A 27,932-nucleotide genomic window follows, 5' to 3' on the forward strand; every position below is an offset into this window, starting at 1 on the left:
CACTGCTTTCACTGCCCTCTCCATGCTCCCAGCCTTCCCCATCTCCCTTGACGGCAACTTGATTCTTCCAACTGCTCAGACCAAAAACTTGTAATCATCCTTGACTCATCTTTCTCTCACACTGGACGTTAATTCACCAACCAATCGTATAGGTTTTTCCTTAAAATGCGTCCAGAAGCTGAACACTGCCCCACCTCCAGTGATGCCCTTATCACGTCTCACCGCAGTAACACCTCAGTGGGTCTCCCCGCTTCTGCCCTGTTCTCCCCAACTGTCTAACCTCAGCATAGCAGCCAGAGTGGACCAGTTAACGTCCGAGTTGACTGTGTCTGTCTTCTGCTTACAACCCTCCAAGGGCTCTCATCTTACTCAGAGGAAAAGCCAAAATCCCGACCTTAGCCCCCCAAGGTCCTAAGTAATCCCCCCTCTTACCTCTCTCATTCCATTCTCACCCTGCCCACTCTGTTCCAGCCACACGGGCCCTCTGCAGGTCCTCAAAAGGCCAGGCATGCTCTTGGTCGCAAGACCTTTGTACTTGCTGTGCTCTCTGCCCCAAATGCTCACCCCACTGAGCTGCCCAGGCCTCCTCGTTCACAAATGCTTCTGAGAGCCCTTCCCTCACTCAGTGTCAATTGTCAAGCCCAGCCCTTGTTCCCCAGCCCCTTTCCCTGCTTTATTTTTCTCCTTAGCCTGTATCACTGTCTCTCCCACTGTATATTTTATTTTTTTATTATTATTTTTTAAACATATTCATTTGTTTATTTGGTTGCACCGGGTCCTAGCTGCGACAGGCAGGCTCCTTAGTTGTGGCTTTTAGGCTCCTTAGTTGAGGCATGGATGTGGGATCTAGTTCCCTGACCAGGGATCGAACCCAGGCCCCCTGCATTGGGAGTGTGGCGTCTTAACCATTGCGCCGCCAGGGAAGTGCCTCCCACTGTATATTTTAATTATCTGTCTGTCTGTCTTTCCCACTAGAATGTAAGTTCCACGAGGTGCACATTTTGCTGTTTTATTCGTTGCTATACCCCAGTCTCCGGGATAGTTTTGGCACATGGTGGGTGCTCATCAATATTCATTGGTTGAATGAAGGACATTTACAACTGAAGGAGCATGCCCCTCTTCTTCTGACTCCCCACCCCCCACCCCCAGCCTGCTCAGAGGCCAGCGCAGAGCAGGCATTCAGGTGCTGTTGTGGGCAGGAGGGGCTTGTGACAAAAGCATCTCCCCCAGCTCCACTCCTTTTCAGAAGGTTGAGGACGGTGGTCCTCAGACCTGTCGGAGGCTGAGTGTGCAAATAGGCAGCGAGCTCCCTGCATTTCCATCCCAGGTACAGCCTTCCGGAAATTAGGAGGGCATATTCTTTCCCGCCCCTTTGGGTGGGGAAAGAAGCCTTCCTGTGAAGGAGATTTGAATCAGAACTCCTAGGGTGTTCCTGTTGGGTTTGGTCCTAGCGGTGACGGCGTTTGTTTTCCCCGGAGTCGGGTTCCTCCGGTTGCACAAAGCCTGGGAACAGTGAGGGCATTAGGACCATGAGCGAGGCGCACGCCTGCGGCGTCTGGCAGAGCTTCTCGGGCCGGCTGCGCGGGGAGCAATGTGTGAAAGGAAATTAGCCTGCTGCCGGCTTCACATCTGTTGAGCTGACCCGACTTGCAGGGTCCAAAAGAGGACGGCTGTCAGCTTTGCCAGACTGAGGACCCACCGGCTACCCCCAGACATCTCATAGCAGCCTGACAATTCGTGCAAGGGGGGGAAGCGAAACACGTGGGACTAGGACCCCTGAGCAGAAAGGAAACATTATTTTTCCCAAAGAGGAAAAGGGCATCAAAAGGTGGGGGTGGAGGGAGGCGCAAACAGTTCAGTCTGAAGTCCCTGTGAACGGGCTTTTGGAAGGCAGTTAAAGACGTCCGCTCAGAGGGGACCTGGGCTGGGACTTGGGTCCGTGGCTTTCTTATTGTAAGTGGAAGCCGGTCTTACACACGCTGCTGGCAAATGTCAGCGGGGGAAAAAAGGAGCAGGTTAAGTGACCGGCAGAAAAACCTTCCAGGTGGACCCAGGACGCCAGGTTCTGCTGCCAGCTTGGAGGAACCCGGAGCAGGAGGAAACAGTGAATTTGAACATGACCTGTTGCGTTTGGCAAGTTCCAGCCACATGCTGGTAAGGAAGCGATGCAGGCGTGGACCTTGCAGGCTGCAATTCCTGCTGCTGGGATGTGTGTTGCTGATGCTGGCCGTGCTGCACCCTCCCCTGCCTGCCCTGCCCCAGGCTGTCCCAGCTCAGGTCGCCAAGCACGGCCCCGAAGCCGGGTACCGCCTGGACTTTGGGGAATCCCAGGAGTGGGTGCTGGAGTCCAAGGACGAGGACCAAGAGTACGGCCCTCTGGAGGGTCTGCCGCCCTTCATCTCACTGCGGGAGGATCAGCTCCTGGTGGCTGTGGCCTCTCCCAGGGCGAGAGGGAACCAGAGCCAGGGCAAGAGAGGTGGCAGCTACCAGCTCATCAAGCAGCTGAGCAGGAGGCCGGACGAGGACGCCCCCGAGAGGGACTGGGCGGCCGAGGAGGAGGACGCGGGGGCATCTGAAGAAGAGGCGCTGACCTCGCTCAGCCTGGAGGAGGCGCTCAGTGCCCGCATCCCCCTGCAGAGGGCGCTGCCGGAGGTACGGCATCCACTGTAAGTAGGCCCTTGCTTCTCCTTTCCCCGTTCCTGGAGGGCAACCAGCATACTCAGGGATGCAGACTTTCTGCATTCTGCTTCCACTGCCTCAGGGCAGCGCTTCTCCACGTGTGGTCCCTGGACCAGCGGTGGCATCCCCTGAGGACGTGTTAGAGATGCAGAGGCAGAAACCCTGGGTGGGGTCCAGCGATCTGTCTTTAACCAGCCCTCCAGGGGAGAACCACCGTCCTAGAGACAGAAAAGGAGGAACCCCTCCTTGTCCCTTCTCTTCCCGTCCTGGGTTCTAGTCCTTCTGTCTCTGTGGATTGTCAAACAGCTTTATCTCTATAACCCAGAGGGGCCTAGGGTGGATGTTCTCCAAGACGCTTCCAGTTCCAGCACATTTTAATAGTATGATTGTTGGGTTTACTTTTATTTTGGATGAAGGTAACAATTGCAGCTAACCTTTATGTGGCTCTTGCCATGTGCCTGACTTTAATCAAAGAGCTTTTCATGTATTGACTCAAAAATCCTTACAACTTATAAGGATGGGTGCTAGCACTACGATCATGCCTATTTTATGCGTATGAAAATGACGCACAGAGAAGCCAAGTGACTTACCCACAGTAACACAGCTAGTAGGTGCCAAAGCAGGGATTTGCTCCAAATTGCCTGAGCCCCCCACTCTACGCCCCCTTCCTTAGTCAGTGAAACTAAGGGGACAGGTCCAGGACCCAGGATCTAGAACACTGCACTCATGCAGCCTGACCTGGCAGGGTGCCCCCGCCCCCAGGAGGCAAGCTGGGAAGTAGGATGACATACAGGCTGTGCCCAGGGAAACGGTGGGCTCGTCCTGGACCCCCTGCCGTCCCCACCATTACCATGGCGGGTGCAGAGGAGGGGTCTGGTTACCAGCATCCAGGAGCAGGGCAGCTGGGTAGTTGGGTGACTAGGTCCCTTCCCTATAAGCACTGCTTTTCCCAGAGCCCAAAGTTTCCCGGGAAGCAAACCCATCCTCCAGCCCTCTGGGCGGGAGGATTGGAGTGAAGCAGCAGTTGGGAGCCGGACCACTTACTTCTCAGATCCCTGATGGGGCTCCTCTGAGCCTGGCCACTCAGCCACTCGCCCTCAGGGGCGTGCAGATGCAGTCGCCTGGAGGGTGAAGCCTCCTTAGACTGTGTACCTCAGAGTCTCACCCATGTCACCAAAGCCCCAGCCCTGATGCTCCGACTCCAGGTCTTGGCTGCAACAGCTCTTTTCAGGCAACTCCCAGACCCATCCAGGCCCCGCCCCCTCATCACAGGTTTGTGCTCTCTGCAGCCTTAATTCGTAACACTCATGACAACCGAAACTAAATGGTCATTGATGTATCCGTTTATTCGGTGCCTGCTTCCCTTGCCATGCAGTGAACCTGTAGTCCCAGCACACAGTAAAGAAACAATTGCTGAATGAATCAATATATCGTTTTCCAATTCTTTTGATACATCTTTTCATTGGCCTGGAGCAAGGACGTTTTACCAACCAGACACACGGCCTCGATCAAGAGTCTCTGGCTCCCAAAGCTGTGAGTGTGTGTGTCTCTGTGTGTCCGCATCGTGCAAGTGTGGGTGCATTGTGTTGTGCGTGTGTCAAATGGATGCTGTGCATGTGTGTTGTGTGTAGTGTGTTAGTGGTGCCCGTGTGCCTGGTGCCTGTGTATGCTGTGATGTGATGTGCACGGGTGCAAGCTGTGTGGTGTCTTGTCATGTGTGCATGTGTGTTGTTGCTGTGTCAATGTTCATGCGTGTATGCATCGTGATTGCGTGACACGTGCACGTATCATGTATGTGGTGCACATGGCATGGTGCCTGTGTGTGTTGTTATGTGGTGCTTGTGTTTTTGTGGTACGTGTGTCATGACTGTGTGCACGTGTGTGATATGTATGATGTGCTTGTGTGTGTTGTGTGTTTTCCCATGCGTTGTGTAAGTGGTGTGAAGGGCACGGGTGTATTGTGTGTGTGTGGTTCATGTGTGTATGCTGTGCACGTGGCGTGATGGGCACCCCTACTGTGCTTGTGTGCCTGTGTGTGTGCTGTGATGTACGGCTTGTTCGGCGTGTTTGTGTGGTCTGCGTACATGCGTATTTGTTGTGAGTGTGCTGCACATGTGCATTGCGTGGTGTGTGCTCCTTGTGTTATAAATGTGTTGTGCAAGCGGCGCGTGTGTACTTTTGCAAGTGTGTTGTCTGTGTTGTGCTTGTGGTGTGAAGTGCATGGGTGAGTGTTGTGCATGTGTGGGTACACTGTGTCATGCGTGTGATGTGCATGTGTGCACCACTTCTGTGTGTGCTTCTTCCAGCCAGAGTGACCAACTAGTTTCAGTTTGCCTGGACTTTCCCATCGCAGTAACCCCTCCGTCCCAGGCTAACCGGGCCGGTAGGTCTCCCCGCCCACAGCTTGGTTCTGTCCGGCAGGATGTGGCGCCCTCTTCTGGCCGCAGCCTGTCCCTGCAGCCTGTGCGCCCGGCCTGAGACCCCAGACTCCCCTCCCCCAGAAGCGCACAGGCACTGGCGCCGCGCCTTCCTGGCAGGCTCCAGGATGCACAAGGGATTCTCTGCAAAGTAAGGCCACAACCCTCCCTCCAGGGTGCCAGGACTCTCCTTCTCCCATCACTATATTTATTAAAATTTTTTTTTTATTGGAGCATAATTGCTTTACAATGTTGTGTTAGTTTCTGCTGTACAGAAATCCGCTATATGTATACATATATCCCCTCCCTCTTGGACCTCCCTCCCCCCCACCCCACCCATCTAGGTCATCACAGAGCACCGAGCTGAGCTTCCTGTGCTTTATAGCATGTTCCTGCTAGCTGTCTATTTTATGCATGGTAGTGTATATATTTCAATCCTTATCTCCCAATTCATCCCACCCTCCCCTTCCCCACCCCCCACCCCCGCCCTCCGTGTCCACATGTCCGTCCTCCACTTCTCCGTCTCTATTCCTGCCCTGCAAATAGGTTCATCTGTACCATTTTTCTAGATTTAAAACTGGGCCCAAATACAACCCATAAAAGAACAGCCATTTCTCAAGCACCTACCCTTTGTGTCTGAGCACACTCTTTATGCCCAGCAGATTGCATAGAGCCTGTTTCTCAAATTTCAACATGTATGCAAATCGCCCCAGGCATCTTGTGACAATGCAGAGTATGTTGGTAGTTGGCCAGGGGTGCAGCCCCAGATGCGACATTTCTATCAGGTCCCCCAGCACTGATGGTCCAGAGACCACAGTTTTGAGCAGCAAGGGACTACATCATTGGTTCCCAAACGTATGTGCATGTTAGATTCCTGCAGATTGTTTAAAACGTAGATTTTTCAGGGTTTCCCTGGTGGCGCAGTGGTTGAGAGTCCGCCTGCTGATGCAGGGGACACGGGTTTGTGCCCCAGTCCAGGAAGGTCCCACATGCCGCGGAGCGGCTGGGCCCATGAGCCATGGCCGCTGAGTCTGCGCGTCCGGAGCCTGTGCTCCGCAATGGGAGAGGCCCGCGTACCGCAAAAAAAAAAAAAAAAAAAATGTAGATTTTTCAGACTGCATCGCTAGAGACTATCGGTGGCTCTGAGTTGGAACCCAGCGATCTGAATTTTTACAAGCTGATACTAGACAGTTTGGGGAACCACTGGTATAGATGGTGAGTGGAGAGGTAGTAGGGTTCTGGAAGTTTCCATGGAGGAGGTAGTTCTGGGATTGGAGAACAGAGAAGAGAGGCAGAAAGGAACACAGTCCCCTTCATGGCCCAGGGTTTTACACTTAAACGCAAATGTCAGGTCAGCCGTAGCTGGCTGCACGCTACCTGCCTGTGCCAACTTATAACTTGTGTTTACCGTTTGGCCCATGTTTCCCTGGTTTATATGCCCGCAACTGTGACTAAATCATACGCCCGTAGAACAGTGGACCTGGGGTTGAATTCTAGACACCAACCCTTACTGTGTGACCTTGTGTAATCATTCAACCTCTCTGAGCCTCGGTTTCTCCAACTGTAAAATGGCGATGATAATAACACCCTTGCGTAGGGTTGTGGATCAAATGAGATGAAGTGTGTGCTGATTCCCCCCCGCCAACCCCCCCCCCACCCAGTGTTCAAGTCCAAACAGAAGATGCCCTTATTGTATTCTCTAGCATAGGCCCTAGGAGTGAGTTGTAAAGACGGAGGAAGATTGGAGCGGGCAGCTGTGGGCCTCACACCACTGTCCTTTCTCTGACCGATGGGTTATTTTCTGCCCCTCCAGCTGCTAAGTCATCACAAATTTGGCAGCACATCGGAATTACCTGGGAAGTCATAAGAAGGACTCCTGCGCGGGTCCCACTTTCAGGGATTCTTATTTAGTTGGTCTGGGGTGAGGCCTGGGTGTCCCCTGGTAGTTCCAACGTGCAGCCAGGGCTGAGAACCAGGGCTGCGAGGCACCAGGCACTCCCCCGCCAGTGGGGGAGGTAGGAAGGAGCATCTCCTCCTCTGCTCACCCCGCCCCCTCCTGCCCCAGAGGCCCCTTTGGCAGGAGCTTTGTTGTCAAGGAGGAGGGGTGCTGCAGGCCACAGGGTCAGGTCAGTTCCTGGTGGGCAGTGAGACACCCCAGGATGGCTTTGGCACCTGGGCTGCAAAAGAGAGGAGAGGCAGCTGACAGGGCATCACCAGTAAATCTGGGGGAGTGGGCATGCCCCTTGGGGAGGGGTTAGTAGCCTGGGGCAGAGACTGGGGGCTGGAGCCCAGCTCATCCCCCTCTGGCAACAAGAGAGGGAAAACAACCCAGTATGTGTGGGACTTGGCCAGCCAGGTGTCGAAGGGAACCCACAAGCACCAAGCCCCCGAGGCCAGCGTAGCCACGGCCAGGAGCGGCGCCTCCCTGGACCACCACCCTGGATCCGGCCCCCACAGTGGGGTTGTGGTGTAGACAGAGCTGAGTGTGACTCTTTGAGATCGAATGCACTTATGGTGCCCAGTGCAGTGGGGTCTTGTCTTGTGCTTCGGGCCAGCCTCGGGGGTTAGATCAGAAGTGATCCACCTGCATCTAATCTTTTTTTAATTACTGGGGAAAGCTGGTGTTATTTACTGCAGTGCCACTCAAAGTGTGGGCCTCAGACCCGCAGCATCAGAAATGCAGAGTCTCAGGCCCACTCAGACCTACTGCTTGAGAAACTCTGTTTTTAACAAGATCCGCAGGTGGTTTATGCTCGTGTTAAAGTTTGAGTAAGCTGATGAGGGTTCACAGCCCTGCCTGCATGTGAGCGTTTTGTGAATCATCACGGCCAGGCTCCCCACCCGCAGACCAACCAAGCAAAATACAACTGACCGGGACTTGCTCTCTAAGTGATTCTTGTGTGCAGCCAGGCCGGGAGCTACTGATCTATGTCCTCTTAGGTGAAAAGGAGCAGAGACACTCATGTGACTGCAGGTGGCAGGGTGGCTTCGAGTCTTCCCAGGGAAGTAAGGAGCAGGGACTGCCCAGGGAAGACTGCAGGCAGTGCAGGAAGGGGACTCACGGGTCACAGTGCTTCTGGGATTGTGCCTTCCTGATGTCCTCTGGCAGCTGGAGGCCCGGCACTCACTCCTGTTGCAACTTCCCTGCTGATGTCTTGTCCTCTACTCAAGCTGTCGTCTAGCACCCACTTGTATCAGCATCACCCGGGAGCTTGCTCACTAGAGACGCAGACTCTCAGGCCCCACCCCAGACCTCCTGGACCCCAAATCTGCATTTGTGGAGATGCCGGGTGATGTGGGTACCTGTTAATATCTGAGAAGCGCTGGGCTACCTCTTGGCTTCTGCTGCCTCATCGTTGGCTTACTGCCCATTCTGTGACCTGCTACCAGCTGCTGACCCTCACCGTGTGTCTGAATATCACCTTGCGACCAAGGATCGGTCTGGGGCAGCTGGCCATTCTTAGGGCAGCTGTCCCTGTTAGGCGGAGCTCTTGCACCAGGAGCCTTCAGTGTTCAGACCAGAGACTCCTAGTCGGTACCCATCTTTAGTCCAGGACTAGGGAGCCAGGATCAGGGCAAAGCCAAGGGTGCCTGGAGCCCCTCAGAAGGAGGCTGGGAGAATTCAGAGGACTCCCACAAAGAGAAGGGGATTGCACGCACCTTGTGTGACTTGTCTCCACTGTGGCGAGTGACATGCTGGCAGCCTCAGCCTCACCTACAGGCTCCAGCCCTTCCACATTTCTCTCTCATCTGTAAGCTCCTTTGTCCATCCTTCTAAGGCATTGTCTGCAGGCTGTATCTCCAGCCGCTCTATCCCCAGGTCTGCCCTGGAAATTGGTGTCCCCAAGATGAGCTCTACCAATTAGAGGCACAATGGGCTGAACCTCGGGGTTTTCCCAGAATGCAAGAAATTGGTATTATTGTCCTGTGTCTATAGACAGCCAGCCTATACACCCCTTGAAAGCAAGAACAGTGTCCACCTTCATTCACTGAATAATTATTTGTTTAGCGACTATTGAAAGTGAGAAGGTGAGCAAGCCCCAGCCCCACCCCCAAAGAGCTCAGGGTACACTGAGGGATGCAGACAAGTAACCAGCTGTTACATCACTGGGCTCAGGGCTGAGACAGGGAAGCCCATCTCAGTGGGGGGGCCTCTGCTGATTTGGTAGGAGCAGGGGGTCAGTCACTCCAAACCAGCTTTAGAAAACCCGGCAGAAACCTTTCTACTCTGGCCAGGCAAGGGAAGGGCAGGAGAGGGTTTGTGTCACAGCCAGGCCATCTGGTGCACTGCCGTGACTCATCCTCTTCAGAATCAGCCTCCAAATTCACGTTCTGAGTTCACGGGGGACCCTGGAGCTGCATGAAGTGAGGGCGTGCATCTTTGTGTAAACACAGACGCAGGCTCTCCTGATCTTGGAGTGTGAAGACATAAAGTTTGCACTCATTGAGCGGCTCTCCTGGGCCTGAATGATCCCTTTTAATCCAGGCAGCAGCCGTGGGCTGGAGAAAGGTCTCAGGCTCCCTGTGCTGGCTAATTAAGGGATATAAATAAATAACAGAGCCAAGATTCAAAGCCACATTGATTTGATTCCAAAGCCCTGGGTCTTTCCTTCCCCACCTGCTGCCACTCAGAAGATGGACAAATGAGGTCAGGGTGGGCTTTCGGATACTTGTGTGATACGTACAAACTGGGACAGTAAAATATTCACCAGGTATATGGTTGAAGGACAAAGAAAATGCCTCCATTATTTAATAATGAAAACAAGGATTTCTTCTTGGATCGCTTCATGAGTACCTGGTGACATTTGGACACTGCTTCGCAATGCACAAGAACTGTTTCTCTGCCCTGCCTCATTCACGCCCCCCAGCAAAGCCGTGGCACAGACAGAGCAGGAAAAACATCCCCACTTGACAGAAAGAACCCAGGTCACCAGGGGAGGGAAGCGACTTGCCCAGGGCCCCTGTGTGGACCACTTACCTTTTGCTCTCTTCTTTGTTTACCTACGTACTTTATTCCCTCAAAGGATTTGAAGATACATTATGAAATACAAAATTGCTATTAATATCATGTTTAGTCAAGATAAAGGGAAGCACACTTTAGAAAATCTTTCCTTCCTTTCCTGGTACAGGCCAAGCCCCTTCCCACCTCCAGGCCTTAGCAGAGGCTGTGACCTCTGCCAAGAACACCTCTCCCCTCTCAGTTGTTGAATAATTCTTCGGTTTTCTGTTTAATAGGATATAAACTCCATGATATCAGAGACTATCTGAGTTTGGGTTCCCCCAAAGCAGACCCTAAGGATAAAGAGTTGTTTTGCAGGTGATGCCTGGGAGCCCTGGTAGGGAGCAGCCAATGAAAAGTGGGTTTGCAGGCAGTTACCTCTGCAGGCAGCTAGAGCTCAGCCCAGGGGGGACCCTGGGAGACAGCATCTCGTTGTTACCCACCCCCACCCTTAGGGTCTGGGTTGCTGGATATTAATACACCAACTCATTTTAGTCACTGACTGAGGGCAGCTCCCAGGGGTGGAGGGAGGTTACTCTCCACCTCTTCAGGCCGCTGGTGCTTAAGGAGAGCATCTCTGGCAGTCAGAGAAAATGCTCAGGCAATTGGAAGTCAGGCTGTGCTGTATTATGTGATATCCCCGAGGGGATATGGGCAGGACACCACAGATTCTGCTTCAGGGATTTTATCTACTAAATTCATCTTCCAGTCCTCACACATAGTAGGTTGTCAGTCAATATCAGTTAAATGACTGGATGGAGAGATGGAAGATCAAGATCAAAGAGAAAATTAGAATGAAAATAAGCAACCAATGACTAAATATCCTAATTCCTTACTCTGAGCTTCCTGGCAGCCAAAGTGAAAAAGGAAACTCAATAAGTATCATGATCCTTATTGCTCAGGAACAGGAAACATGCCAGGTCCTCAGAGGAGGAAAAGCTTTTCCTGGCACTTCTATCTGCCAGGAATTTCCCTCTAAAGCTGCATGGAGGGGATAGAAAGTGCTGGAGGAGACAATTCCCCTCCACAGTTGTTACAGAGACTGTAATGCAGAGCAGGTGTCCTGAAATGCCTTCATGTACTGTTCTCTGATCAAAGCTGAGAGCATGGTGTCAAGCAGAACTCCACAGAAGCAAATTTCTAAGGCAGCCAAGACAGTGGGATCAAAGTAAGTTGCTTTCTGAGGACTTTACTGAATCAGTGTAGACAGTCCAGAGCTTGTGATGAAACCAATGGATTGCATGTTCTTCAAATAACGCCCCCCCCATCACAGTCACTGTGATCTGGACATCAGAACCCAAGCCTTATGACTCTGAATCCAGAACATTCTATTAGCACTTCAGTCCAAGATGGGGATATGTATATACTGGTCAAGAGCACAAGGTTTAGAGTCACACTGACCATCAGCAATTTGCTGTGCAGCTTTAAGCAAGTCACTTAAGCTCTCTGGACTCTAATTTCCTCATCTTTAAAATGGGACAGTGTATCCATTATCTAGTGCTGCATACACACGACCTCAAAATTTAGTGGCTTAAAAATTGGATGTCATAAAATTTTTAATTTTGTGCTTGAAGAAAGTGAAGACACAATCCCAGAAATGGTAGAAAATATTTGCAAATCATATATCTGATTAGGGATTTATATCAGAATATATAAAGAACCCTTACAATAACAATAAAAAGATATCCAACTTAAAAATAGGCAAAGGATTAGAATAGACATTTCTCCAAAGAATACATAGAAAATAGCCAAAAAGCACATGAAATGATCCTCAAATCATTAGTCAGTAGGGAAATGTAAATCAAAATCACAGTGAGGTACCATTTCACCCACACTGGAATGGCTAAAAAAAAACCCAGACAATAACAAGTGTTGACAGGGATGTGAAGAAGTTGTTGGTGGAATGTAGAATGGTGCAGCTGCTTTGGAAAACAGTTTGGCAGTTCCTCAAAATATTAAACACAGATTTACCACATGACTCAGCAATGCCAGTCCTAGCTCTATACCCAAGAGAATTGAAAACATGTTCACACAAAAACTTATACATGAATGTTCACAGCAGCATTACTCATAATAGCCAAAACTGGAAATACTCAAATGTCCGTCAACTGATGAATGGATAAATAAAAATACAGTCTATTCAAACAATGGAACATTATTCATCAGTAAAAAGGAATGAAGTACTGATACATGCTTCAACACGATGAACCTTGAAAACATTATATTAAGTGAAAGAAGCCAGACACAAAAGGCTGCATGTTATGTGATTCCATTTATATGAAGTTTATAATCTTTAAGTAGTCCTCTAAAATAACTCTACTTCTTATCCTCATTTTACAGATGAAGAAACTGAGACCTAGAGAGGTATTCAGGCCTTTGGGAGGCTTGCAAGAAATAATAATAACTAGCATGTATTGAACTGTTACTTATGAGTAAGGCACTGCTCTAAGTACTTTGTATGAATTAACTCATTTGATCCTTCCAACAAATCCATTTCACAAATGAAAAATACTGAGGTTAAGTAAAATGCATGCTCAAAAAGGGCATACTGGAATCAAAAGTATTTCGAAAAATAACAATTGATTACTACAGATGTGACTGGTTCTGCGGATCTGGAAATTGTTGAAAGGAAAGATGGTTATCAGAGAGCTTATGTCGTTTGTCCGAGTCACACAAGGACAGATCCAGGATTTGAACTCAATGCCAAAGCTTGATGACACATACGGACTCTTCCTAAGATGCCCTGAACTGTCACGGTGTTTGAGCTCTCAGGGTATCGCATGCCACAGCCCCCTTCTCCACACTATGCTACCACATGGGCCCGTCTGCCCATCCCTACGAGACCCGGTGCTGCCCACGGGCTGATGACCACCGACCGCAGAAGCCCAGGCATGTATCCAGAGCCCTTCCTTCCACGGGGCTCTACACAGCCTGCCCTGCCCACAGGCCCCTGCGCCTCCTCACCCCGCCCCCCAGAAACAAAAGAATCAATCCTGGTTCCTCTGAAGAGTATCTCCCTGGCCCCGAGACACAGGCCTCACCACCCTCTGTTGATAATACTTAGCACCGCGCTCAGACTACGGTGAGAGCACTGGCCTTCCCGCAGGAGCCCACGGCGCTCAGCCCTGAAAGACCACGGTACCGCCACGGCTATTTCCAGTTCACGGCTCCGGGCAGTTCTGCGGTTGCCTGAAGAGGTGTTCCAGCACCACCTGTTTATGTCTTGGAGGCCGTGTGAGCATCTTTCCACGCGGCAGGTGAAGGGTCCTCTCGGAGCTGGTGCCAGGACACCTGCCTCTGCGGCTCAGGGAGGTACTGCCCTTGGCCTTGGAAGAGCTTCCAGAAGCCCATTTGCCTTTCAAAGTCCTCGCAGCCTATTGAGCTCATCCCAGCCTTGCCTGTCATCTCTTCACCCACCTCTCTCACCAGGAAGAGAGAACACAGTTCTATCTATGCATAAAACCTAGAAAACCCTAGTGGAGGGAGAAGAGAGGAGTCCTCTGAGATTCTCTTTGAAACCCCTGCTCCCCTGGTTTGTCCTCTTCCCTTCCCCCTCTCCTATGCATAGAAGAGTCAGGAACACAGAATTTCAAGGCTGGAAGAGCCTTCGTGATCCATCCTGCAGTGATAATACATCCTCTGATCATGGCAGCGAATACTTACACAGCGCTCAGTGCCAGCACCGTTCTTAGTGCTTCGTGAAAAAGCCATCTCATCTTCACAGCAGCCCTGCAACACAGGGGCTACTGTCACCCGCCTGCAGAAACCAAGGCCCCAGGAAGCCACATTACTTGTCCAGGGTCGTTTACACAGCTAGGAAGTAGCGGGGCTCCCGCGTCCACAGCTGAATCACCTCTGCAGGGAATGTCCTGTGAGGCCAAGGAGAGAAAGTCGGTTGCCCGGGATCCCCAGCTCTGTAGCCCGGCAGGAAGCTCCCCCGTCTCCTGACTTGAGGAGAGTTAAATATTGAGTATATTACCCAGAGAAACTCAGGGAGCAGCAGGGGGGAAATTCAAATCAAAATTTTTCTGATTCCAAGTCCAAGCTCTTTTGACCACCATCCTACAAGGACACATGGGTGCACACAGACAAAGACACACACACACAGAAGTGTTGTTTCCTGTCCACATATTCTATAGATTGGGGTGGAGAAGGGGCCAGGCCCCGGGGAAGGTATGGCTGTGTTCTGCCCTGAGGTGATGAACTTCATTTCCTCTGAATCTGCACCCATGGGCATCCCATCTGCAGACCTCCTTGTCCCCAAACTCCTCTCCTGTCTGACTTGGAAAACAGCCAGCCTCCGAGCAATCGCCCAAGTAATGTTTTTGTGGTTTTCTGTACTCACTGAGTCCACTGAGGCAAGATTTCTTTTCAACAGCCATTGGAGGTCCCCATCTCTAGAACCCCTGGATCCGCCAATACGTACAACCACACAGGAAATGGAGAACACACAAAGGAAAATTGGAACCTGTTTGTTTGTGAGCAGATCTAGAGCAGTTCTGGGGGCAGAGTGGAACTTCTGGAACTCGGATAGACTGCAGGAGGAAAACTCCACCAGGGCCTGGGGTGAGAGGAGGGGCTGCAGGGTGGGAGAGAGGGAGGGTAGAGGGGGTCAGAGACTCAGCCAAGAGCGCAGCGTGCGCTAGGTCCTCTCCGTTATCGTCCCAAAACGTCATGGGAACTGGTTCCACTTTGGATGTGTTATTTGACCATCCCTGAAATCAAGCTGTAAAGGTTCATGTATAGTATAGTTCATTATTTTATTCATCTTAGGGATGCTTCTAAGGACACTGTCATCTCTTGAGGGAATTCTTTCTAAAGTCCTTAGGAATTTCTTTTAGAAATTAGTGCTAGGTGTAAAAACTAGGGAAATCTAAATGAGGTCTGTATTTGAGTTAATAGTATGGAACAATGTCAGATTCCTGGTTTGGATCATTGTGGATCATTCGGCAAAGCTGGGTGAAGATAACACGGGGACTGTCTGTACTATTTTTGCAACTTCTTTTGAGTCTTAAATGATTTCAAATGAAAAAGTTATAAATTGTAAAAAAAAAAACAACAGTCTAGAAATAACATTGCTTTCCCTAAAATATCTGGTATGTAACTTTTCTGATGTTAATAATTCTATTGCAGAATACACCTCCCATTTTACTTTGGCTACCAGGAAGCTCAAAGTCAAATTTTAGATTCTCTCTAGAAATACCAAGGCCCTTTTGACCTATGAATGTATGTTCTTTCTCCAGATGTTGACTTTCTACTTGTCAGCTAAAGAAAAATGCACAACCTAAGAGTTGCCAGTTATGTTTTATTTGGGAGCCTTACTGAGGACCATAGCCGGGGAGACCGGCTCTCAAATAGCTCTGAGGAACTGCTCCAAAGAGGTAGGGGAGGATATATAGGAGGTTTTGCTGAAAACAAACAAACAAATAAACAGACAAACCATGGAGCTGAACATCAAAAGATAACTGCTAATCACAAAACACAGGTATCTCAAGTTAATGATTTTAGTGCTTTTCTACGTAAGGGAAGATGCAAAAGTCTGGGCTCACTGAAATTATTCCTTAGATAAGTATCTTAAGTATCCTCTTTTTCTGCATCCTGAATCCCCTCAGGGTGCATTGTGGGTGAGGGGTGCACTGGCTGTTGGCTTGATGGCTACAACGTTCTTTTCTTTTTACTGGAATGGCAGGCGACATTCTTTGTCCACACACTCTTACTTCTATTTCCCTACTCTTGACTTTTCAGCCTTATTTTTTCTTTTACCATTATTTTATGGTACTTATTTCTTGAGAGTGACTTTAAATACTTTATGAAAAGAAATAGTGTATAAATACAGAAACAATAAGACAGTTGTCACAGCTACCTTATGAGATGTTCATGCGCTTTTTTGTTTAATTATCTAAGATTTCTGTTTTACCGTTAAGTTAAAGCACTTACCTAGTATCAATCCCCCACCACATAGGATTTTGCCCAGAGAGTCACGGGCAGGTTTCCAGAGTGTTGAGAGCTCCAGCTTTGGCTGGGACGCACCTGGCAGAGGGATGTCCAGCTGGTGAGCAGCTCGGGCTGACCCTTCATGTGGCATCTCCCCCGAGCAGGGCCAGCCTCCTCTGATCATCCCTCTGTGTGCAGTCCCACCAGCACAGATGCCTTTAGATGCTGGAAGTTTGAGGTCCTTGGGACAGCCCCAATTCAAATGCAAATACTCCTCTGAGGAGGGACCAGTGGTTTCAGCGCTGCAGCCTAGAAAGGAGCACTCTGGAAGTGCAGTTTAGGAAAGTGCCTTTTGTGGACAATGTGAGCCACACACTGCTCCATGGACCAGCTTGTTATTAGAATTCATTCCACTGTGGATTCGCTCAGAGCTCTCAACAGACCCGAGGCACAACAAATATAGAGCATCCCATTCACCTGGAGAGGAAAGTGGGACCTGACAGCCTCTGGGCAGAGGCCACACCACGCACCACACCGCCCCACAGGTTAAAAGATAAAGAGAGGATTCTAAAGGCAGAAAGAGAAAAACAGAGTTCCTTACAAGGGAACCCCCATAAGGCTGTCAGTTGATTTCTCTACAGAAACGTTCAGGCCAGAAGGAATGACAAGATATATTCAGAGTCCTCAAGGGGAAAAATCTGCAACCTAGGATACTCTTCCCAGCAATATTATCATTTAGAATAGAAAGAGAGAGAAAGAATTTCTCAGGCAAGCAAAAGCTAAAAGAATACAGCAATACTAAACCTATCCTAAAGGAAATTTTGAAAGGTCTTCTCTAAATAGAAAAGAAGTAAGAATCTATAGGAAAGAGAAAATCACAGTTGGAAAGTAAATCATTTAAATAAGCCAGTACAGATTTTTTAAAAATTTTCTGTTAAAGCGATCATAACCACAATGAACAGCAAAAGAATGAAAATGAAGATGGAAAATCATAAAATCATCAAAATCATAAAATATGGAGGAGGAGAGTAAAGAAATATAGATTTTTTTCTAGAATGTGTTTGAGTCTATATGACTACCAGTCTAAAGCAATTAGATATAGGAAGATGAGTTAACATACTTGAAAAACAGGATAACCACAAATCAAAAATATACAATAGAGTCACAAAAACCAAAAAGAAAAGAACATAAGCATAATACAAAGAAAATCATCAAACCAGAAAAGGAAAAAGAAAAACAAAGGGACAAAGAAGAAATTTAAAATCAATGGGAAAACAAGGTTAAAATTGGCAATAAATACATATCTATGAATAATTACCTTAAATGTCAATGGATTAAACACTCCAATCAAAAGACACAGAGTCGGGCTTCCCTGGTGGCGCAGTGGTTGAGAATCTGCCTGCTAATGCAGGGGACACGGGTTCGAGCCCTGGTCTGGGAGGATCCCACATGCTGCAGAGCAGCTGGGCCTCTGAGCCACAACTACTGAGCCTGCACATCTGGAGCCTGTGCTCCGCAACAAGAGAGGCCACGATAGTGAGAGGCCCGTGCACCGCGATGAAGAGTGGTCCCCGCTCGCCGTAACTAGAGAAAGCCCTCACACAGAAACGAAGACCCAACACAGCAAAAATAAATTTAAAAAAAAAAATGACAGTCTCGAAAAAAAAAGGACACAGAGTGGCAGATTGGATTACAAAAAAAAAAAAAAATCCTACAGTATGCTGCCTACAAGAGACCCACCTTAGGGCAAAGGACACGCATAGATTGAAATGTTGATTAACATGTATTATGTGTCAGATGCTGTACTAGATTATAGAAATACAAAAATAAAGAAAATAGTGTCCCTACTCCTAAACCGATGATCTTTCATGTTCGCAGGACACTTACTATGTACCTCGTCCTGTTTAAGCCTCACAACAGCTCTAAGAGGTTGGTGATATTGTCATTCATTCCCACTTTACAGATTAGGACAGTCGTCTGCTGAGAATGGTGGTAATACCGCTCAACTTCTATGGGAGAGGCATGGGTTAACGCTGTAAAGAAGCTCTCGGAACCCGAGTCCTGGGAGATAGTGGACAGCACTTCTGTCAGGGTGTAATGGGTTCTGTTTATGTGGAAATTCTGAGAAAACCCAGAGAGAGCCGGTGAGTTGGGAGGAGAGCCATTGGCTGAAGAAGCCCCAGCCAGGGCCTGCCCTTCCCCTCAGCGCCCTGCTTCTCTTCCCTGCAGGTGTCTGCAGCAGCATCCCGGAGACAGCCTGCCCACAGCCAGCGTCATCCTCTGTTTCCACGATGAGGCCTGGTCCACCCTCCTGAGAACCGTGCATAGCATCCTGGACACAGCGCCCAGGGCCTACCTGAAGGAGATCATCCTGGTGGACGACCTCAGCCCGCAAGGTGCCCGCGGGCTTCCTCCAGGTTCCCTGGGGAGGGTCTGGACCCTGGGGGGTTCCCGTGCACAGACTGGGGTTTGGAACCTGTGCAGGCAAGGTTCCCCAAAGCAGACCTGCAGATGGGATGCAGGCGCAGGTAACTCATTAGTGAAGAGCCCCAGGGGCACTGCTTCTCTGTGAATACCAAAGACGTATTCTGCTCATTGAATCCTCAGATGCAGAACCCTCAGACACAAAGGGCTGACTACGCTGTCCTTTTATATAAGGCACTTGAACATCTGCAGATTTTGGTATCTACGGGGGCGGGTCCTGGAACCAATCCCCTCACCCAGATACTGAGGAACGACTATACCTTGTTCTTTCCATCTCCCCTAGTTTGCTTATCTGGGTGTACTCAGCATGCCCATACACAGCATTTCTGATCTTGAGTACAAAGCCTAACAAGCTTGTCTCATCCTGTCAACTCTATAGATTGTCATTCCTAAAAGAACGTTTAGACTTTTGGTCTCAATTTCCTACCTCCCATTTTCTCTTTGACCCACTGCATTTTGCCCAGTCACCGCTACCACTGCAGTGAGACCGCTTTGGCCAGGGCCACCAACGACCTACTGGCAGTCATATGAAATGGACCCTCTGTCTTTGACTTCCTTGACCACTGTGTCTCAGCTCAGGTACCCTAGAAGCAGAGCCTGAGATGGGGCCTCATGTGCATGTGATTTGGCGGGGGCGGTGCCCTCCGGGGAACACTGTAGGGGAGTGGGGAAAGCCGGAGAGGCAGAGGAAGGAGCTGAACTTAGATGTGGTGTCAGACGAAGTTCAGCCACAGCCTGATCCCAGGGGGAGCTCTGCAGTGTAAACTGCACCTCAGCATCTGTCTTGCCTTGAGGCAAGGGAGCGGGCTTTGTACCCCGGCAATGGCCGGTCATTGACTCTGGCACCTGGGGTGAGGGGTATCATCCTGCATGACTCCCTGCCACTTGCAGGACAGGTGGTTCCCATACTCTAGGGCACATCTCCAGGGAAGGCTGCTGATTGCCGTTAGCAGCCAGCCCACAGCAGCTGGGCACACGCAAAGCAAACCAGATCAGTAAAAGGGGTCTCAGGGCTTCTGAGTAGGGCACCAGCCGTATCTGCTTCAACCTCATTGCTGCATTTAGAGAATGTGAGCGGGTTCTCTCCTCTCTTAGTTTTACGACACCATTTCCTTTAGTGTTTAGTGGAGAGAATCCTGACCCACCGAAACTAACGAAGCGTTTTACACCTTCACAACCACCACCATGTACGTGCTGCTCGGGACTCTCGTGCTCACCACAGCTCCCAAGATAGACCTGTTGACAGTGTTCCTAGTGAGGGTCATTGCAATCTCGCGGGCTGTGGCATCCGTGACCCCACTGTCCTGTTGCTTCCAGGACAGCTCAAGTCGGCTCTCAGCGAGTACGTGGCCCGGCTGGAGGGGGTGAAGCTGCTCAGGAGCAACAGGAGGCTGGGCGCCGCCAGGGCCCGGATGCTGGGCGCCGCCAGGGCCACCGGGGACGTGCTGGTCTTCATGGACGCCCACTGCGAGTGCCATCCGGGCTGGCTGGAGCCCCTCCTGGCCAGAATAGCTGGTGACAGGTAACTCACCCCCAGGGGCTGCAGAGCAGGAGGTGGGAGAGGGGGAAACAGTCCACAGCCTCAGCCGCTCAGAGAACACCCACACGTCGCTGCCTGTGCTGACTACCAGCTCTAGGGCCCAAGCCAAGGAATAAGAGTCATGGCCAGAGAAAAAGGAGAATTTCCAAGGGGAAATGGGCAACACTCTCTTAGAGGTATTCCTGGCTCCAGAGGCTGTCAAGAGGCTCAAGAGCTGTTTCCCACTCGAAGACTGGTCTGGGCTCCTGTCCTAGCAACACCTAGTTCTTAAGGTTACCTAGTTCTCAGCCGGGGCTAGGCCTGCTCCACAGGGAGAAGCAAGGTGGGGCAGGGAACAGAGCACTTCCGTTCGAGGGCGTAAATGATGGAAGGCAGTCTGAGGAATCCTGTGTGTGTGTGTGCGTGCGCGTGTGTGCGTGTGTGCGTGCGCGTGCGTGCGTGCGTGTGTGCGTGCGTGCGTGAGTGCGTGTGTGTGTTGAAGAGCAGCGAGGGGATCAAGATGCCTCCAGCCCTGCAGAGGGAGCAGCCTTCCTCCTGTCCGATGCCCACAGGAAACTCTCCAGCCTCCATCCTTCTCCACTCCCCTCAGCAGGCAGAGTCCTGGAAGGGCCAGCGTCAGTCTTGGGGTCACACCTGAGCAGCAGAGCTCTGGGAAGAGGGAATTCAGAGCTTTTTGCTTCTCAGTATAAGATACTTCTCACAAACACGGAGAATTTGTGTGAACTTCCAAAATGACTTTATACGTTGTAGAGCTGGAGGAACATCCAGGCCTGGGGAAAATAAAGAGTGGGTGAGATGAACTAGGGTTCATTCTTCCTTGCGGTAAAAAGTTTGGTTGGGAAGTTTGCAACTGCAGGTAGCTTTTGGCTCTCTGGACAGTGGCGCCTTGGTTGACCTCACGTATTTCAGTTAGCTGGTGTTTGTTGATGGCTCCATTGAAACCCAAACGCTTGACCTCCTGGAGCTTAGAAAGGCTTAAGAGAGGATCGATCTCGTGTCTGCCTGAGAGTTAAAACTCAGTTCATAAGTGACAGGATGATGGAGTGAGCCCTCTCCTAGCTCCTTCCAAGTCAGACAGGGAAGCTTTGCTATTTTGTTTTAAGTGAAGTCCAGGAGCACCAGCTACATCTGTAGATTCGAAACACAAAGCTAAATATAAGATTTTTTTTTAAACCACCTTTTTTCGAGTCCCGAGACTGTAGTTACTTCCTAATTCAGCTCTGGTTGGGCAGCCGCTATGGTCCATGGGAATGAAAACCAAAACAAGGAAACATCTTTCACTTCATTCATTGACACTTTATTCTTTATCTCTATCCAAAATGTACTCAAAGAGGCTTATGATGAATCACTTATGTATCTGGCTAAAATAGAAGGGAAAGGAGATTTCAGAAAGGAAAAGATAGTGTTAGAAATCGGGGATAGGGACTTACTTCCGTGGTGGTGCAGTGGTTAAGAACCCGCCTGCCAATGCAGGGACACGGGTTCGAGCCCGGGTCTGGGAAGATCCCACATGTTGTGGGGTAACTAAGCCCATGCGCCACAACTACTGAGCTTGCTCTCTAGAGCCCCCGAGCCACAGCTACCAAGCCCGTGCGCCACAACTACTGAAGCCCGCACGCCTAGAGCCCGTGCTCCGCAACAAGAGAAGCCACCACAATGAGAAGCCTGCGCACTGCAACGAAGAGTAGCCCCTGCTCGCTGCAACTAGAGAAAGGCCGCACGCAGCAACAAAGACCCAACACAGCCAAAAAATAAATAAAGAAATTTATTTAAAAAAAAATAAAACATACAGGGAAATCTGGCAAATTTAAGTTTAAAAAGAAAAGAAAGAAATCGGGGATAATACAGTTATTAGAAGTGAGCTTTACGTATGACTGAGCCTCCAGCAAGACAGAGTAAAAAGAAAGTTGATGAATTTTAGGGTGATCGTTTTCTGATGAAAAGGGATGTACACCTTTTATCAAGAAGGACACAGCTCAGAGGTCTGGGATGAATTGATTGTGTGGACGCTTGAATGCAGTTTCCTTTCTTGTCCTGTTACCATTACTGAGATGGCACAAACTTGATGGGGTTCTTCAGAATTCAGGCGCACAGCTTCCCTGCCTCTTGATTCTGAAATTCCACAAAATGCTTTGCCAGTAGCCAAATACATCTCGATGGCTCAGCTCATTCCACAGTAAGCGGAGACTTGGGACGGTGCCCTCCTTTCCTCCTTGACCTTGCTTCTCACTTTTCTTAGGTCAACGCGAGGTGTCCCAAAATAGTGGAGGCCAGAGAGATTAACTTCCCCTTACCTTCCAGAGGGAACAATGTGAAAAGCGCAGGACAAGCGTATCAAGATCCTTGCTGTAAATATAAACCCCATGACTCTTCATGCCAAGGCCAGTCACTTGAGGCCACAGACTAAAGCAGATCATTGAATCCCAGGACCACCCTGGCCCTCTGCATAAGCGCTGGGCTCGTGCCAGCCCTGGCTGTCTCTGAGGTGGATGGAAATTGATGGGAGTACGAACAGCATGGCTGGCATCTCTTTTCCAGGAATCTTCCTTTTCTTAGAATGGTAACTTCCAGCACCCCTGAGTTCAGGCCTGATTCATTGCATGGTACGGATTTTAGAAGAAACTATTGTGAGAGGTCAGAAAAAAAATGTGAGTGAGATACTGACTAGGTAGAGGGCAGCTCCTGCTACACCTAAGTGATTACTTGTTTAATTAAAAGGCAGAGTTTCCAACCTGTACCAATTTCCCACATTACCCTCTCTGAGGTCACGTAATCCCAGGCTGTGCAAAAAAATTGGGATAAAATACAATTACCAACAGCAACAGTAAATGAGCGAATCAACCTAGACTCACGACTTTGCTGACGGACACCACGTACTCATACATACACACACTTTAACAATGAGGACCCTTTGGGGGCTTGACAAGCCTGATTCCTCAAGCCAATGAAGTTGTATGATCCAGGGAGGAACAAGAACTAGACCCTAGAGCAGGGGCCCGTGAACCCTCTGCAGCTATGCACGATATTTTGTATATGTGCATATGATTATTTTCTGGGGAGGGGTCCATAGATTTCCCCTGATTCTCAAAGAGATCAAAGACCCCCAAAGAAGTCAAGAGCCACAGTCCTAGAGCATTACAGCTGAGAAAGACCTTTGTGAGAAGTAGTTCATCCTCCCATTTTATGAATGAGGAAGCTGAGGCCCAGAGAGGTGCAACAGCTATCTCAAGATCATACAGCACATTAGCGGCAGAGCTGAGCCTAGGTCCCTATTCCCCTGTGTCTCAGTTTTATCCTGCGAGTTTTTTGTTTCTGTTTTTGTTTTGCGGTACGCCGGCCTCTCACTGCCGCGGCCTCTCCCGTTGCGGAGCACAGGCTCCGGATGTGCAGGCTCAGCGGCCATGGCTCACGGGCCCAGCCGCTCCGCGGCATGTGGGATCTTCCCGGACCGGGGCACGAACCAGTGCCCCCTGCCTCGGCAGGCGGACTCTCAACCGCTGCGCCACCAGGGAAGCCCTATCCTGAGAGGTTTTTAAAGAAAGGGGCAGGCATGCTTTTTAATGAAATAGGCCCCTGATTCCTTATGGAAAAATATATTTTCTAGGAGAGTACTGTTCAGTAGAAATAGAACATGAGCCACAGATATAATTTAAACATTTCTAGTAGTCTCATTACAAAAGAAAAAGAGACAGATGACATTAATTTTAACAAAATATTTTAGTAAACCCAATATGTCCAGAATATTATCATTTCAATATGCAATCTGCGATTTGTACATCTTTTTTTTCAAACTAAGTCTTCTAAATCCAGGGCATATTTTACACTTACACCACATCTCAGTTCGGACAGATGCTATTTTAGGTGCCCGGTAACCGCGTGTGGCTGGTAGCTGCCCTATTGGGCAGCACGTGTCTGGATTATGTTTCTGTCCCCCAGCAAGTGGAGGGTGTGTATCCCTAATCTGATTCCACGATTCTTTCCAGGAGCAGGGTGGTGTCTCCAGTCCTAGATGTGATTGACTGGAAGACTTTCCAGTATTACCCCTCCAAGGACCTGCAGCGCGGGGTATTGGACTGGAAGCTGGATTTCCACTGGGAGCCTTTGCCGAAGCGAGAGAGGAAGGCCCTCCTGTCCCCCATCAGCCCCATCAGGTGAGGCTCCTTCACTCAGCCTGCTTTGCTTTTACTTCCTCAGGGTGGACTCAGCACCAGACTGCCTGGGCTAATCCCGGTTCTCCTAGTTTCCTAGCAAGTTACTTAATCAATAAATTGGGGATAGTAACGGTACTTACCTTATAGGGTTGTTGTGAGGTTTGAATGAGCTAATATAGGAAAAACATTCGGAAAGTGCCAGACACGCAGCTATAGGTGTTATTATTCTTACAATGTTATATGGATGGAGTCCAGCGAAGCTTCCAGATACTGGAGTGGAAAGTGGAAGCACCTTGTCTGGGGCCTCAATCCAGCTCTGTCTAACCAGGTAACATTGGAGTTTCCCTGCCTGGGGTGCTTTCTTGGTAAAAAGGAAGAATTCAGCCGGGTGAATGCTAGGACACCATAAGTCTCAAAATATGTCCAACTTTATGGTTTGCTTCTCATGTGTTTGGTTTTTGGACAACTATTCTATTTAAGTCAAAGTTCTAGATACCTTCTGCTTTATAACAAACCACCCAAACTTAAAGGCGTGAAACAGCTGTTTTATTAAGAGCATGGACTCTGGGTTGTGAATTCTGAAAGAGAGCATTGGCGTTGGCTGTCTCTGCTCCGTGGTGTCTGGGGCCTCCGCAGGACTATCCTTTACTAGACTAGACTGGCTGGAAATGACTCAACAGCTCCGGGCAGGAATCCCCTGGAGTTTGACGCTGGCCGTCGCTGGGACCCAGCGGGAGCTTCTTCCCCATTCTCTCCTTGAAGTCACTGAAGGCAGGTTAGTTGGGGTTTCCTACACCCCGGCATAGGGTTCGGAGAGCAAGTACCCAAAAGGAGCCAGGCAAACCAAGCTGTATCCCCCGACCGATTAAAAAAATAATCTATTGAGGTGAAACTCATATAACATAAAATGAACCATTTCAAAGTGAACAATTCAGTAGCATTCAGTACATTCACAATATTGGGCAACCACCACCTCTTTTTAGTTCCAAAACATTTCCATGATTCCAAAGGAAAATCCCTTCCTTAGTGTCTCCAGCTGTCCCCTTTCCCCAGCCTCTGGCAATGCCCAATCTACTGTCTGTCTCTACGGATTGATCAAATCTGGGTGTTTCATATCAATGGAATCGTACAATGGTTAACCTTTATGTGTCTTCTCTCACTTACTGTGATGTCTTAGAGCATGCATCCCCTTTTATAACTAAGTCTCAGAAGTCACCTAAGGTCACTTCCTCCAAAGTCACAGGCCCACCCAGGTCCACAGGAAGGAGACATGGACCCACCTCTCAGGGGTGTCAATGTCAATGTCATGTTGTAAGAAAAGCCCGTGGGATAAGGAATCTGCCACAGCTGACCTGCCCAGTGCCAAGCAGTTACCCAAGTTGTTTCCAAATGCCTAGTCCAGGGACACGAAGTGAAGGCATTAGGCACAAACAGGACTTCCAAGGGTCTGCCCGAGGGTGTGCAACTCTCACAGCTGACATGTGATAAACCATGAGCTTAGATACGCAAAAAACATTTCTTTTTATTTTCTACTAACTGGACTTAGGCAATTTCTGTCTCGACCCCTGCTTCCTAATGGCAGAAACCTTCCAGACAAATTAGACAAATTCAGTGATAGCTTAGTCATCTCATCTTTAAATCTGTCATCCATGCTTGTCCACCCTCCCGTCCCCCCGGGGTTGACTTTGAGCTCCAGGCTTCTGTCGGGGAGGTGGGTGGGGAGGGAGTGCCCCACCTCGGGCTTTAGCTGTCCTGCATCGGTGTTCACCACGATGCACTTTCACTGGTCGTGGCCTCTGATGCGGGGCTGGCACGCTGTCCCCAGTGGCCTGCACCTTCCACGTGGCATCTGCTGAAGTCCCACATCTTCTCCTGGCCCCCATAGCACAGCACACGCTGGTGTGCTGATGGGCTAGGGGTCTCCATGGAACTGCACCCACCACCTTCTGCCTGGATCCCCAGGGCCCCCATGACCTTCTGCCTGGGTCCCCAGGGTCTCCCGGGACCGAAGGTGGTCAGGGGGTTCCTGAACTCCCAGGGCAGCCAGATGGGAGGTGGGCAACATGCCCCCTGCTCTCTGATTCCCAAACAACAAGCACGGGATCCTCTTCTTCCAGGAATTAACCCCGAAGATGTAAAGGTGGACACGAGGTCCTTCTCAGGGATCTACCTGCACCTTTGTCTCTTGGTCTCCCCACGGGCTCTCTCTTCTCTCCTCAGGGTGGAGGATCTTATCTAGTTGGACATAGAAAATACTGGCTCTGTGAGGGTGATCCCTCAGCTTAGGCATAGGCGGCGGCTTTGTCACTCGAACTTTAAAGCTCAGAGTCTGGTGTCTTCGTTCTTGGCTGTTGGGCCATGTTGTAGTCAGCTCAGTGGTCATAAGAAAATACTGCATGTTGGGTGGCTTAACCCACATTAAATTTATTTTCTCACAGTCCTGGAGGGTAGAAGCCCAAGAACAAGTTTCTGGCCAATTTGGTTTTTGGTGAGAATTCTCTTCCTGACTTGCACACAGCCACCTCTCCCTGTGTCCCCACAGGACAGAGAGGGGGTCCTGGGGTCTCTTCCTCTTCTAAGGGCACCGAGTCTATCAGATCAAGGCTCCCCCCTTATGACCTCATGTATCCTTAATTACTTCCTCAGAGGCCCCATCTCCAAATACAATATACGCTGGGAGATAGGGCTTTGCCATGTGAATTTGGGAGGGACACATACATTCAGTCTGTAACAGGCCAATACCAACCTTGGGCCTTGTATACCCAATGGGGAAGTTTCATGGTATTAAGATGTAACTATGAGGGGTCGGGGTGCAGAGCCAGATAGATTTCACCTCCTTCCATCATAGGTATGAATCCTGAAAGTGCAGAGAGCTTTGAATGCTTTCTAACCTCTTTCCTGGTCCATCAGCCTCTTCTGAGCACCTGTTTTATGCCAGACACTCTAAGGGCTGTGGACACAAAGAATTGAAAGAGAAGTTTCCAGACCTCTTCGATTTATGGTGTGGGGAGGGTAGTAGATTGGTGAGCAGTATGAGGGGTACCGTACAGAGGGGCCCACAGGGAGTTAAGAGAGGTGCTCGCTTGAGGGAACAATTTATTCTGCTCCAGCCGAAGCAAAGGGATTCTATTGAAGAGAACAGACTTCTCAGAGGACCTTTACCCAACCTGAGGCAAAGGCACTTTGACCCCAGGCATCAATCCTCTCTGGAACCTTCTAAGCCTCAGGGCCTCTCTGATGGCCAAGGTCACTGTAGGTCACCTTGACCTACCATCGGCCAAAGTCAGCACCAGAGAGAGCCCAGCCACCTTTGCCCTCAGCAGCCAGTCCTTCCCTGAGACCCGGCTGCTACCTGGGGCCCCACGGAGGCCTCAGCCTCCCTATCCAGGGCCCAGATCCCTCCTCACACACATTCATACTTTTCTACCCATGTCTTCCCCACTCTGAATACTCTGACTTCATGGCTTCCCTCATCAGTCTGGTGAGAGAGCACGAAACGAGGAATTAGGACAAGGTTTGGTACAGACTCTATACAGATGTTAAGAAAATTCCAGAAAGGGTATCATCATTTGTATACTTGCAAATGATAGTATTAAGGAATATTTACTGAACATATATTATGTGCTTAGCTAATGCTGTAAACATAGTATACATATTAACTCAAACCTTACCATAATTCTGTAAAGCAGTTATTGTTACTAATTACTGTTATTAATCCCATTTACACG

At 49.6% G+C, this 27,932-nt stretch overlaps 1 protein-coding gene across 1 annotated transcript in view; it reads left to right on the forward strand.

Annotated features, from left to right (window-relative positions):
* The first annotated feature begins 1,446 nt into the window (after window positions 1-1,446).
* GALNT15 (polypeptide N-acetylgalactosaminyltransferase 15) overlaps window positions 1,447-27,932 on the forward strand; it is a 39,471-nt gene continuing 12,985 nt past the window's right edge. Inside the window, 4 exon segments of the mRNA XM_030876370.3 lie at window positions 1,447-2,666; window positions 18,259-18,425; window positions 19,831-20,035; window positions 24,037-24,204. Of these exon segments, the coding sequence (XP_030732230.2) occupies window positions 1,990-2,666; window positions 18,259-18,425; window positions 19,831-20,035; window positions 24,037-24,204 (1,217 nt within the window). The 5' untranslated portion in view covers window positions 1,447-1,989.

Source organism: Globicephala melas, chromosome 4, assembly GCF_963455315.2.
Source record: "Globicephala melas chromosome 4, mGloMel1.2, whole genome shotgun sequence".
Classification (NCBI taxonomy): domain Eukaryota; kingdom Metazoa; phylum Chordata; class Mammalia; order Artiodactyla; family Delphinidae; genus Globicephala; species Globicephala melas.